We start from the raw sequence: 14,659 nt of genomic DNA, 5'->3' as shown, positions 1-14,659 counted from the left end.
ATTTTAACTAAAGGAATTTCAAATCACATGAGCCAATATTTTATTCACAATAGAACATAGATAACGTAGCAAATGTTTAAACTGAGAAATTTTACACTTTTATCCACTTAATTAGCTCATTTAAAATTTAATGCCTGCTACAGGTTTCAAAAAAGTTGGCACGGGGGCAACAAATGGCTAAAAAAGCAAGCAGTTTTGAAAAGATTCAGCTGGGAGAGCATCTAGTGATTAATTAAGTTAATTGATATCAGGTCTGTAACATGATTAGCTATAAAAGCTTTGTCTTAGAGAAGCAGAGTCTCTCAGAAGTAAAGATGGGCAGAGGCTCTCCAATCTGTGAAAGACTGCATAAAAAAATGGTGGAAAACTTTAAAAACAATGTTCCTCAACGTCAAATTGCAAAGGCTTTGCAAATCTCATCATCTACAGTGCATAACATCATCAAAAGATTCAGAGAAACTGGAGAAATCTCTGTGCGTAAGGGACAAGGCCGGAGACCTTTATTGGATGCCCGTGGTCTTCGGGCTCTCAGACGACACTGCATCACTCATCGGCATGATTGTGTCAATGACATTACTAAATGGGCCCAGGAATACTTTCAGAAACCACTGTCGGTAAACACAATCCGCCGTGCCATCAGCAGATGCCAACTAAAGCTCTATCATGCAAAAAGGAAGCCATATGTGAACATGGTCCAGAAGCGCCGTCGTGTCCTGTGGGCCAAGGCTCATTTAAAATGGACTATTTCAAAGTGGAATAGTGTTTTATGGTCAGACGAGTCCAAATTTGACATTCTTGTTGGAAATCATGGACGCCGTGTCCTCCGGGCTAAAGAGGAGGGAGACCTTCCAGCATGTTATCAGCGTTCAGTTCAAAAGCCAGCATCTCTGATGGTATGGGGGTGCATAAGTGCATACGGTATGGGCAGCTTGCATGTTTTGGAAGGCTCTGTGAATGCTGAAAGGTATATAAAGGTTTTAGAGCAACATATGCTTCCCTCCAAACAACGTCTATTTCAGGGAAGGCCTTGTTTATTTCAGCAGGACAATGCAAAACCACATACTGCAGCTATAAAAAACAGCATGGCTTCGTCGTAGAAGAGTCCGGGTGCTAACCTGGCCTGCCTGCAGTCCAGATCTTTCACCTATAGAGAACATTTGGCGCATCATTAAACGAAAAATACGTCAAAGACGACCACGAACTCTTCAGCAGCTGGAAATCTATATAAGGCAAGAATGGGACCAAATTCCAACAGCAAAACTCCAGCAACTCATAGCCTCAATGCCCAGACGTCTTCAAACTGTTTTGAAAAGAAAAGGAGATGCTACACCATGGTAAACATGCCCCGTCCCAACTATTTTGATAACTGAATCCAATGATGAACTGCCTTTAACTATCATTTTTGCATTATTGACACTGTTTTCCTAATGAATGTTGTTCAGTTGCTTTGACGCAATGTATTTTGTTTAAAGCGCTATATAAATAAAGGTGACATTGACATTGACCTGTAGCAGAAATCAAAATTGAAATGAGCTCATTTTGTGCATAAAATTGTAAACTTTCTCAGTTTAAACATTTGCTATGTTATCTATTTTCTATTGTGAATAAAATATTGGCTCATGTGATTTGAAAGTCTTTTAGTTTTCATTTTATTAAAATTTAAAAAACGTCCCAACTTTTCCGGAATTCGGGTTGTATTTTCCTATTATATTTTGCCTGGAAACGCTTCCAACACGCGCGCGTCGCATGAAAAATAGGCGTCGGTTCTATTTCTAGCATGCACGCGTTTTCCGCGAGGCTCGAGCCGCGCATCTCACGCAGGCAGTCTGCAAGCTCTAACCTGTTAACATGGGAGCCGAATTAAAAACGGTCACGCTACGCTACTGAGACGCTTGCGCGGCTGCGCCACGCATCCAGTGTGTCACCGGCCATGCGGCAGGTGCGATCGCGAGTAGTGCCTCAGTTCAAGCGGCACGTGAACCTATCATACCTTGCTCTTTACTACTAGAGTACATAATGAACATGAATTAACATCAAAAGGTAGGCTATTTTATAAGAGATTCTACAGTACAACACTTTCAAACTGCGGAAAACGTGTAGAGCTTGTAAACATTGCAACGTAATATTAACCTCAGTAACCTTTCGGTGTCCATAAGCTCATCAGTCAGCTAGAAAAATAACTATAAAGAGGAGCATTTTGCTATATTTATGAGCTATTGAATTTTAATATTTTTACTTAACCTGTTGTCTACATGATTTAACTCCTGCTATAAATTTAATTTTACTAATTAAGAAAAACAGACTGAAAGTGTGAAAGACATGCACTATTAAAAATAAAGGAGCTTAAAAGGTTCTTCACAGAACAATTTTGGTTCCACAAAGAACCATTCAGTCAAAGGCTCTTTGAAGAACAATCTCTTTCTGACCTTTTCATAATCTGTTATTGTCTTCAAATGTTAAAGGTTCTTTATGAAACAATTTAGACAGGAAAAAAAGGTTCTTCTATGGTATCATGAAGCACCTTTATTTTTAAGAGAGTATGACAACATTTACAGGATGCATTGAGGAGGACCCCAAACTATACTCAGGGGCCAAGTGATGCTTATGGTCCATGATATTGGTACAGATTTTGTGTAATAAACAACGCATGACTGTATATTTCAAGTTGGAAAACACATTTAGCTCCCACTTTAAGTGAACCTTCATTCCCAGGTCATCTACAAGATGGATTAAAATGCTGATAAAGTCATGAAAAGATGAGACATAAACACGTCAGTATGATTAAAAAGTTAAAATGTAAAATAAATAATTTAAATAAAACACATAAAACATGTTTATTCTGTGGCACCTAAAAAAATCATTTGGCACCTAATTTTTTTCTTATAGGAGCCAATGGCTCCTTACTCGATTTTTTTGTTTGTAGCCCTGTATATACAGGTCCTTCTAAAAAATTAGCATATTGTGATAAAGTTCATTATTTTCCATAATGTAATGATAAAAATTAAACTTTTATATATTTTAGATTCATTGCACACCAACTGAAATATTTCAGGTCTTTTATTGTTTTAATACTGATGATTTTGGCATACAGCTCATGAAAACCCAAAATTCCTATCTCAAAAAATTAGCATATCATGAAAAGGTTCTCTAAACAAGCTATTAACCTAATCATCTGAATCAACTAATTAACTCTAAACACCTGCAAAAGATTCCTGAGGCTTTTAAAAACTCCCAGCCTGGTTCATTACTTAAAACCGCAATCATAGGTAAGACTGCTGACCAGAAGGCCATCATTGACACCCTCAAGCAAGAGGGTAAGACACAGAAAGAAGTTTCTGAACGAATAGGCTGTTCCCAGAGTGCTGTATCAAGGCACCTCAGTGGGAAGTCTGTGGGAAGGAAAAAGTGTGGCAAAAAACGCTGCACAACGAGAAGAGGTGACCGGACCCTGAGGAAGATTGTGGAGAAGGACCGATTCCTTGGGGGACCTGTGGAAGCAGTGGACTGAGTCTGGAGTAGAAACATCCAGAGCCACCGTGCACAGGCGTGTGCAGGAAATGGGCTACAGGTGCCGCATTCCCCAGGTCAAGCCACTTTTGAACCAGAAACAGCGGCAGAAGCGCCTGACCTGGGCTACAGAGAAGCAGCACTGGACTTTTGGACAAATTTTACATGTCATTCGGAAATCAAGGTGCCAGAGTTTGGAGGAAGACTGGGGAGAAGGAAATGCCAAAATACCTGAAGTCCAGTGTCTAGTACCCACAGTCAGTGATGGTCTGGGGTGCCATGTCAGCTGCTGGTGTTGGTCCACTGTGTTTTATCAAGGGCAGGGTCAATGCAGCTAGCTATCAGGAGATTTTGGAGCACTTCATGCTTCCATCTGCTGAAAAGCTTTGTGGAGATGAAGATTTCGTTTTTCAGCACAACCTGGCACCTGCTCACAGTGTCAAAACCACTGGTAAATGGTTTACTGACCATGGTATTACTGTGCTCAATTGGCCTGCCAACTCTCCTGACCTGAACCCCATAGAGAATCTGTGGGATATTGTGAAGAGAAAGTTGAGAGACGCAAGACCCAACACTCTGGATGAGCTTAAGGCCGCTATCGAAGCATCCTGGGCCTCCATAACACCTCAGCAGTGCCACAGGCTGATTGCCTCCATGCCACGCCGCATTGAAGCAGTCATTTCTGCAAAAGGATTCCCGACCAAGTATTGAGTCCATAACTGAACATAATTATTTGAAGGTTGACTTTTTTGTATTAAAAACACTTTTCTTTTATTGGTCAGATGAAATATGCTAATTTTTTGAGACAGGCATTTTGGGTTTTCATGAGCTGTATGCCAAAATCATCAGTATTAAAACAATAAAAGACCTGAAATATTTCAGTTGGTGTGCAATGAATCTAAAATATATGAAAGTTTAATTTTTATCATTACATTATGGAAAATAATGAACTTTATCACAATGTGCTAATTTTTTGAGAAGGACCTGTACATACATACATGGGCCTTATATTTATTTACTGTTTAATAACAATAGCATGCATATGATTCTTTGTGTAAAGGTCTTCTTTTAATTTTTGATGAGTAGACTGTAGCCTAAGACTATCTTACGTTTTAAAATTAACTCACTGTAAATGTTTGAATATTTTTTAAAGACGTTACAATGTTATATCATAATGCTATTGTTGTTTTACTTCTTCCTTTTATCTCATTTTACAATTACATTCATTTCGCAATCCGTTCCTTTGCGCCACCTGGCAGTAGTTTCGCGAATGATTTTAACACGCGACTGAATTACAGCTGCGGCGGTATACGCGGCGGTAAAGCCCAATTAGGCTGTCTACCTACTGTAACTTCATGAAACATGCTCTGATTGTGAAAAATATCAATATTTACAGCAGATTCTCACGATTGAAATGAGTCCAAAATCAAAACAATCCATTACAGTCTTCCATGTGTAAATAATACCTAAACCCATGAATCAGTTGGAGAGCTCTATTAAACATTTGACAGAACGTAGAATCAGACTATATCTTTTGACTCTCCTTGCTATATTCGTGGAGTTATGAGTTGGTATTTTTGTGTATAGCACTCAGAAAGCAACAGTATTTAAAATCTGACTTTGCTGCAGCCTGGAATTGAACTGCTGGTTTCGTCTGGTCAGAGGAGAACTGCCCCCCCCAAATGAGCCTGGTTTCTCCCAAGGTTTTTTTCGCCATTCTGTCACCGATGGAGTGTCGGTTCCTTGCTGTTATACAATAATAAACTGGGGCATTCGACGATGTTTGCAAGTAAAGGGGTTAAAGCACTATATAAATAAAGGTGACTTGACTAAAAATTCTTTGGTGAGTCAAGAACTAAACAAAAAGTCCTGTTTCATTACAAAATACTGTAACTTTTAGAAACTTCATACTATCACCACAACATTTAAAACATATACATCTTAACTTACCTTATTTATGTCCTGAGATATTGAATGTCAAATAAGACGGATATGAAAAATCCCTCTTGAGCACTCAAATTTTTCTTACATTTTTATCAGTTATTTCTCAGCAGGAGAATGTCCAAATATTTTTGGTCAGAGTTGAGCAGAAACTAGTAATTTAGTTATTGTAATAATATTTAGTTTGCAGTAACTAACTAATTACTAATAATATTTCAATAATAATTTTACAGCTACCATCCATAAAACAGATTTGTTGCTTAATTACTAACCCTTTAAAGTCAACCACTGTTAAAGCTAGAATCTCCGCTAGTATGTTTATTTACAAAAAGGCATGAGTGATAAAAAATAAATATTTCATAAAACTGCAATTTAAATATATATTTTCTATAGGCTATACACAAAAAGACATAATAATAAGGCTGAATAAGCTGATCTATAGCATGTTAAATGGTGGTTGCCTGTCTATGAATGGTACACCCCCCTAAGCTCACAGAAGTGGTTTGACCCAAGTCCTCAGCCAATGACATTGACCCGTTCAAACTGATTTTTAACGCGTACTTCACATGTATTTCACGTGTATTTAACGCGTTAAATGCGTGTTGTTTACGCTTGAAAAATCAGCGCGTATTTAACGTGTAATTCATGTGTTGTTTACGCGTGAAATACACGTATTTAACGTGTTGTTGACGCGTGAAATACACGTATTTAACGTGTTGTTGACGCGTTAAAATTCACGTGTATTTGACCCTTTTGGCCTTCCATAGGTGAGGACTCGCCTGGAAAAAACTAGCGCGTCGCTTCCATTATGAGCGCGCATACCGAGCGCCTACATTGGAAATAACGAACTTGAGCACGCAAAAGATGCGATATGTGAACGGCCCCTTAGGAAGCGTGCATTGTGAAGGGCGCTCTGAAAATCAGCAGCGCAGGCAAAGGATAAACCTCTATTAAAACAGTTGTCCAAATGAGCGTACCGGTACGCTAAAAGCACGTCCTTGGCGCACAGAGAGGTGGCGGTACGCTCAAGAGCTATATTTGGAAGTGGCAGTACTGAGTACCGGTGCGTACCGGCCCACTTAAAGCACTGGTTTTAAAATATTTGAATTGATGGTTAAGCTCTTTCACATGGAGCAAAAGACTACCAAGGCTTAAGATGTCAGTTTTACAACTGCCAGGATCTAATGGGGGTTTGGATCTACCCAATATTAGAACATATCAGTTAGGTGCCCATTTGAGAAATATTTCTAATTGGATAACAAAAGATGTCTTATCAGTATGGTTAGATATCGAAACAAGTTTATCCAAATATTCATTATCAGACCTATTGTTTTTTAAAAGTTTTAAAATCATTAAAGAAAGTTGTGTTAATCCTGTTACTCTTAACACCTGGAGGGTATGTCTAAATCTAGCTCTGTATTTTCTCCAATTTTACATAATCCAGACTTCCAACCAGGAATGATGGATGTTGGCTTTAAGATCTGGTATGAAAAGGGCATTGTTAAGCTACAAGATTTGTTTATTGATAATAATTTAATGTCATTTCAACAAATAAAGGATAAATATGGGTTATCAAAATCAGAATTCTTCAGATATTTACAAATTAGGCATTTCATCCAAAAGAGTACAACTTTGAAAGACAACTTTGACATTTCTCCAGTTGAAAGAATGCTTTTTCAAACAACTGGGAGATCATCGATTAACCTTTTCTATAACACTTTATGCTCTATGAATGGCACTGTCTCACAGAATATTAGGAAGAAATAGGAAAATGAACTATCAATTCCAAATGATGTGGATGTTTGGGATGAAGATTTGATACAGGATTACTGGTGTAAAATACTTCGAGAAATGCAAAAGATTTTGAGTTTGGATCTAGATTTAAACCCTTTGTCATTATTACTAGGACTGCCTGATAGTAAGGTAACTTCTCTGGTTAACAGAAGACTCTTTGATGTCATGACTTTTTCAGCACAGAAAAACATTCTTTTGCAGTGGATTGGTCTGATAAAGCCCCCTCTGTGAAAGGCTGGCAAAAAGTGTTAATGGAGCTATTACCACTGAAATACCTTACTTGTATAATTCATTCAAAGATGGCCCATTTCTAAAAAATATGGGAACCGTTTGTAAATTATCTGGACCCTGGGATTGCCAATATTGTGCTGTTTGGTTTTCTTGGATGAAAACGTATGTACTTCTGTAAGAACTTTAAACAATATGTTGATGCTTTGGTAATTTGAGCAGTTTTTTTTTACTTTGTTTTAGTTCTTATTTTTATTTTCTTAAGATCCAAGTTAATGGATTTTGTTGATATCTTTGTCTATTGTGACTTGTAGTTTTTGAAAAATCTATAATAAAAAATAAAAATAATATAATATATAACCTCTGACAAAGTTGTTGGGTCATACAGTGATTCTCAACTCTGGTCCTTTTGACTCACAGCTCTGAACATTTTGTGTCGCTCTTATCTGACACATTCTGTACAGTTCATAGAGCCCACTCCCTAAAAAGCTGATTTTCTGAATCAGGTGTGCTAAATAAGGAAGACATACAAAATGTGCAGAATGTGTCCGGAATTGAGAACCAATGATCTATCACAGACTGGAAGAATGTAGCATTGTGAATGGAGGAAACAAACCAAATAGAGCAGTTCTTACCCAATAGGTTTCTCCATATGACCACCTGTCGAACCCACCACCTCTCCCAATGTACAAAAGAACTGGCCAAGGAAATCCTGCAGAGAGAGAGAACATTAAAGAAGACTGGGGCCATTCTTCAACAAGGCTAGATGAAAGGTCATTATTTTAAGTTGCCTTTTTATAGTGTTTATTAGATTTCTTCTACTTTATTTGTAATCAATGGGTAAGAGTGGGGATAAGCTTTGATTTATCAACTTGTGCAAATAACTTCAAAGTTTAGTACATTATATGGACAAAATTATGTAAATACCAAAACACCACAGCCCTGTGTGCTTGTTCAGCTTTTAATTTTAAAACCATAAGCATTTATAAGTTGTCCATCAGTAAAATCATGTTCCATTCTGGGAAGGCTTTCCAGTAGGTGTTGGAACATGACTGTGGGGATTTACTCTGTGGTGATAGGGTCTGGCTCACAGTCAGTGTTCCAAATTATCCCTAAGGTGGTCGGTGGAGCTCAGGTTTGGGATTGGTGCAAGCCTGTTTAAGTTCTTTCACAGTAAACTCAGTAAATCTTTTCTTTATGAACCGAATATCACTAAACTGCAGTGTTTTGAAATCTCACAACAGACATGGAAGAGAAGAAAATGCTGAATAAAGCCATAGTTTTTGCTATTTTTGGACCAAAATGTATTTTCAATGCATCAAAAAATTCTAACTAGCCCTCTGATGTAACATGGACTACTTTGATGATATTTTTCTTACCTTTCTGGACTTGGACAGTATACAGTTTCAATGTAGGGACTGAGAGCTCTTGGACTAAATCTAAAATATCTTAAACTGTGTTCTGAAGATGAATGGAGGTCTCACAGGTTTGGAACGACATGAGGGTGAGTTATTAATGACATAATTTTGATTTTTGTGTGAACTAACCCTTTAAGCTTCAGAAAGGACTAATAAAGCAATAATACGATAAAAGAAAACAACAGTAAAAAAAAAATTTCACATGCCATGTGGAAATTACTGAAATCTGAGGCACCCCACAGATTATTTCATGTAATTCTGAGTTTTCCCCTTCAGCAAACTTTGAAGCATCTCCCCATTACTAAAGCCAATGAAGTGCAATTCCTGTGATGCCAAGTTGAGAGTGTGGACAAAAAAAAAATCACCATTTTAAGGACAACAGGTATAATAATAATAAAAAAGTCAAAATGAACTAAACTGGGCTAACCCTAATCTCGATGGTATGAAAAAAAGTACTGTCATGTTTGACATTAATGTTGCCATTAGTTCTCACATGTCCTGTAACCAAATGTGATAAGATTGAGGGTACAGTCGTGGCCGAAAGTTTTGAGAATTACATAAATATTAGTTTTCAAAAAGTTTGCTGCTAAACTGCTTTTAGATCTTTGTTTCAGTTGTTTCTGTGATGTACTGAAATATAATTACAAGCACTTCATATGTTTCAAAGGCTTTTATTGACAATTACATGACATTTATGCAAAGAGTCAGTATTTGCAGTGTTGGCCCTTCTTTTTCAGGACCTCTGCAATTCGACTGGGCATGCTCTCAATCAACTTCTGGGCCAAATCCTGACTGATAGCAACCCATTCTTTCATAATCACTTCTTGGAGTTTGTCAGAATTAGTGGGTTTTTGTTTGTCCACCCGCCTCTTGAGGATTGACCACAAGTTCTCAATGCGATTAAGATCTGGGGAGTTTCCAGGCCATGGACCCAAAATTTCACCATTCTGGTCCTTTTTCTTCTCCGGACAAGCCTTTTTCCAGATGCCCCAAACAATCAGAAAGGGGCTTCATCGGAGAATATGACTTTGCCCCAGTCCTCAGCAGTCCATTCACTATACTTTCTGCAGAAGATCAATCTATCCCTGATGTTTTTTTTTGGAGAGAAGTGGCTTCTTTGCTGCCCTTCTTGACACCAGGCCATCTTCGAAAAGTCTTCGCCTCACTGTGCGTGCAGATGCGCTCACACCTGCCTGCTGCCATTCCTGAGCAAGCTCTGCACTGGTGGCACTCCGATCCCGCAGCTGAATCCTCTTTAGGAGACGATCTTGGCGCTTGCTGGACTTTCTTGGACGCCCTGAAGCCTTCTTTACAAGAATTGAACCTCTTTCCTTGAAGTTCTTGATGATCCTATAAATTATTGATTTAGGTGCAATCTTAGTAGCCACAATATCCTTGCCTTTGAAGCCATTTTTATGCAACGCAATGATGGCTGCACGCGTTTCTTTGCAGGTCACCATGGTTAACAATGGAAGAACAATGATTTCAAGCATCACCCTCCTATTAACATGTCAAGTCTGCCATTCTAACCCAATCAGCCTGACATAATGATCTCCAGCCTTGTGCTCGTCAACATTCTCACCTGAGTTAACAAGACGATTACTGAAATGATCTCAGCAGGTCCTTTAATGACAGCAATGAAATGCAGTGGAAAGGTTTTTTTGGGATTAAGTTAATTTTCATGGCAAAGAAGGACTATGCAATTCATCTGATCACTCTTCATAACATTCTGGAGTATATGCAAATTGCTATTATAAAAACTTAAGCAGCAACTTTTCCAATTTCCAATATTTATCTTATTCTCAAAACTTTTGGCCACGACTGTACATGTAAACACAGACTGAACCACAAAACTAAAAAATATGCACATGTGCAATGATGCGGAAATAGCGTAATGACGTATGATGCTTGGAACTAGCAGCTCTTCCTTTTGAATAAAGTGTTGTATAAATGCATGTCATGTTATTATAAAACTATCCTTTCACTCTGCAACTGTGAAGTGGAGAAGGATAATTGCCCACCAGTCCTTGTTTTGGATGCTCATCCACAGGCAACCGTTTTGGGCGCGGGGAGGGCAGATGTTTATTTATTTATTTATTTTTTGCGTGATAAATATTAATTCTGATGTTTGAAACAAATAAAGAAACCATGCGGGATAGTTGTTATTATGTTCAAACTTAGGTTACGAATGTAACCATGGTTCCTTGAGAATAGGGAACAAGACACTGCATCCTCTAGAGGTCACTAAGGGAACGCCTCCAGCATGAATGAAGCATGAATGAAAAAATGACAATGAACTTGACATTGACAGGTGGCAGCTTATGAAGTAAACAATTAAGCGACTGCGGGCATAAAAGAGCACCTGCAGAATATGTCACCCACTTCTTTCTCTGAAGGAGATGCAGGCAGGAATGCCCAAAGCATGGCAATGGGACGCAGCATCCCATTCCCTATTCTCAGGGAACCATGGTTACATGCGCTCAGAATCCTTGATGTCAGAGAGCGTCAGCCACAAATGCCTCTCAGCCACCGTAGCGGAAGCCATAACCCGTCCCATGGCCTGTGCAGCGGACTTAGTAGCGCGGAGGGAGAGATCCGAAGCACTCCTCAGATCCGCGAGACAGATCGCTTCAGGTCCCATCTCATCCAGCTTGCGGAGGAGATCGCCCTGGAAAATCTGCAGCGTGGCCATGGTGTGCAGCGCAGACGCAGCCTGCCCAGCAGCAGAGAAGATCCGTGCGAGCAGCGATGACATCATGCGGCAGGCTTTGGATGGCAACGCCGCCTTAGTCCGCCGTCCAACAGAGGGCGGGCAAAGGTGCGCTGCAATAGCCTGTTCCACCGGCGGAAGTGACAGGTAGCCTCTGTTCTTAGCATCGTCCAGTGTGGAGAATGCTGGTTAAACAGATGAACGAACTCTCGCCGAGAAAGGAGCGTTCCAAGCTTTCGCCACTTCTTCGTGAAGCTCAGGAAGAAAGGGGGCGTGCTTTGAGCTGGGAGAAAAACGCTCATCCGGGAGAAAGCTACCATCCAGCCGGGAACGAGAAGGGGGCGCTGGAGCAGACCACCAGCGTGAGCACTCGCATCAGCTCCTTATCGATATCCGCCCGTCTGCTGGGCCTCTGAGATCCACGGAGCTCGCTCAACCCTCACTGCCTGAAGCAAGCAGAGAGCACGTGTCCTCTTCCTCCGACGCGGCCCTGAGATCCACTTCCTCCGATGACGCGGTGGCAGACAGCGGACGCTGACCATCGGGAAGCGATGCAGGGGAGGCCGGTGAAGCGGGGGGAACCGGCGAGCTCGGCAGAGCTTGAGGCGGTTCCGGTAGACGCTGCGAGCGGCGCTTTTTACGGCGCTGCGGCGCAGCGGATGATGCAGGCAGTCCTCAGAGTCACCATAGGCATTAACTCGCAATGAGGGCATCCGCCGTCAGCGAGCGCGAGCGCTGCATGGTCCTCACCCAGGCAGGAGACTCAGATGACGTGACGATCTCCTTCGCCGAGCGGGGCTCTGCACGAGCCGCACGAGGGCATCTTTAAAAAGACGCAGCTCTTTTATGAGTGTGCGAACTCACACAAGGATATAAAAGGATATAGGCGCTGGACAGCGCAGCAGGAACGGCGGTAGAAGGCGGCGAGGCCAGCAGCTTCAGAATGGCTCGTCCCGCTGATATGCCTCTCAGACGGCACTTGCTTCCTCCGTGATCCAGCGATGCGTGAGCTTCGCTGAAGAGATGAAAAATCAGGTGAGTCAGCCTTTTCGAGCTCCTTTTATAGGGTTGGGCCACACCCGTTTCGGCGGGAAGTGGCATGATGGGCGCGAAGCGTCCTAATTGGTCTGATATTGCATCAGCCTGCGCTCGATAGGCTGTGCACTTGCTGCAGGGCAGCCAATGAGCGAGCGAGCCGTCTCACCTATGGCTGTGTAATTCAAAACAAAAATTCAAAATTCAGGATAATTTTTTGCTTCAGTATTTCGTGAAAAGAGACTTTTCCCGTAGCGTCTTAGCTAAGACGCAGTACGAGAGAACTCTCGTAAGAGAACTTAATATTACACCAAGTCAGGAGCCTCCTTCACCAATAATGTAGATATCAGAGGTTTTTGACCTACAGTCGATATCTCACATTATACACAGCTCCTATTCTGTACAATAAATAGAAACAAAAAAAGAATTCTGAAAGAGAAAACAATCCTTGTCAGATTCCTGTAATGCCCCGGCTACAATCCCCATGATTGGTCTGATTAACTGCCTTGGCAGCCGCGAAACCTGAAACGCGGGTGAGAGGTGCTCAATTCTCAAAGATAATCAAGCATAAAAGGAGCTACTGAGGGTGTTTTCAATTTTTCCTGTGCATGATGTGTGAAGAGATCAGTTTATGTGTTTCTTTACAGCTAGTGTGTCCACATGCCAGCTACAGGAAACAATAGCAATATAGATGCTCTGGAGCACTGCCTGGGATATGGCAGATTTACAGAGAAGTGTGTGGGTGGTTTAAATCAATGGCATTGTTGGCAGGTGTTTGAGTAAATGCATGATGTGTTTTGTTAAACAGTTCAACCTTGCCACATTGATGGATGCTCATAGTCTCCTGTGCTATAAATGCTGAATTAACTAGCATTAAATGACCTCAGTTTCACTACTACCCTCTTGTTAGTTTTTCCAATTATAACCAAAATGGTTATGCAGCCTGATATCAAATAGAACCTTTGTAAGTTACATAAAGAACATTTTGTATATATTAATCTCAAGAAACAATAAAGCTATACTACAGAAAAAAAGAGGGTTCTTGAAAGTTTTTTTCAAAGAAAATAAGAAGAACCTTTATTTTTAACAGTGCAGCTCTTGATAAAAGGCATTTTAATGAATGAAGGTGATTATGACAGAGGAGAATATTTTGTAGTTACTGCCTATGGATATGCAATAACATCTGTTGATAGCTGAATAGATGAATATATGTATGGATGGGTTAAATGATTGGTTTACTGATATATAGGCACAGTTGATATTGATATTGGGAGGATAAATGAATGGATGGATTAATTGACTGATTGACAAAGTTGATGCTGACAAATTTATTTATTGAAGACAGCTGATATTTTTCCATACAGTTAATGGGCAGTGCACACTGTTAAAAAAAAAAAAAAAAAAAGGTACGTCAACTTAAAAAAATAAGGCAACTTATTGCAAGTGCTTTTTTGAGTAAACTTAACAAACGGGGACTAAAGTCCACCCAACTTAAAATAATAACTTAATATCACAAGTTGTCACAACATAAATAGTCATGTTAACCTAAAAAATATAAGAAAAATATATTTTTGGTTTACCGAACACAAGGCCTATTATCTATAAGCATACACAATTTTAAAGTGAAAAGTGACGTGACATTCAGCCAAGTTTGGGGCCCACATATTTAGAATTCATGCTCTACATTTAACCCATCCAAAGTAGTGAACGAACACACACACGCACACACACAAGCCAACAAGCCAACACATGAAGTAACTGGACCAAGATCCCAACTAAACCAAATACTTTCCACCACAATGGTGACTTCAAATGAATCAAGTATCAACATTTTAACCTCTGTTAATTGTCAATAAGAGCTTCTTTAGATGATGTTTTATTTATTTAGACTTTTTGAATAATATAAAGTCGTGGCCTAGTGGTTAGAGAGTTTGACTCCTAACCTTAGGGTTGTGGGTTCGAAACTTGGTCTGGCAATACCACGACTTAGGTGCCCTTGAGCAAGGCACCAAACCCCCAACTGCTC

General features: G+C 40.1%; 1 protein-coding gene across 1 annotated transcript in view; it reads right to left on the bottom strand.

Annotated features, from left to right (window-relative positions):
- LOC132099089 (copine-8-like) overlaps positions 1–14,659 on the bottom strand; it is a 230,629-nt gene that overhangs the window by 120,713 nt on the left and 95,257 nt on the right. The window contains exon 6 of the mRNA XM_059505532.1: positions 8,106–8,182. Within this exon, the coding sequence (XP_059361515.1) occupies positions 8,106–8,182 (77 nt within the window). The remainder of the gene's footprint in view (positions 1–8,105; positions 8,183–14,659) is intronic.

This window comes from Carassius carassius, chromosome 22, assembly GCF_963082965.1.
Source record: "Carassius carassius chromosome 22, fCarCar2.1, whole genome shotgun sequence".
In the NCBI taxonomy this organism is placed as follows: domain Eukaryota; kingdom Metazoa; phylum Chordata; class Actinopteri; order Cypriniformes; family Cyprinidae; genus Carassius; species Carassius carassius.
This window is presented reverse-complemented; position numbering and strand designations above follow the sequence as displayed.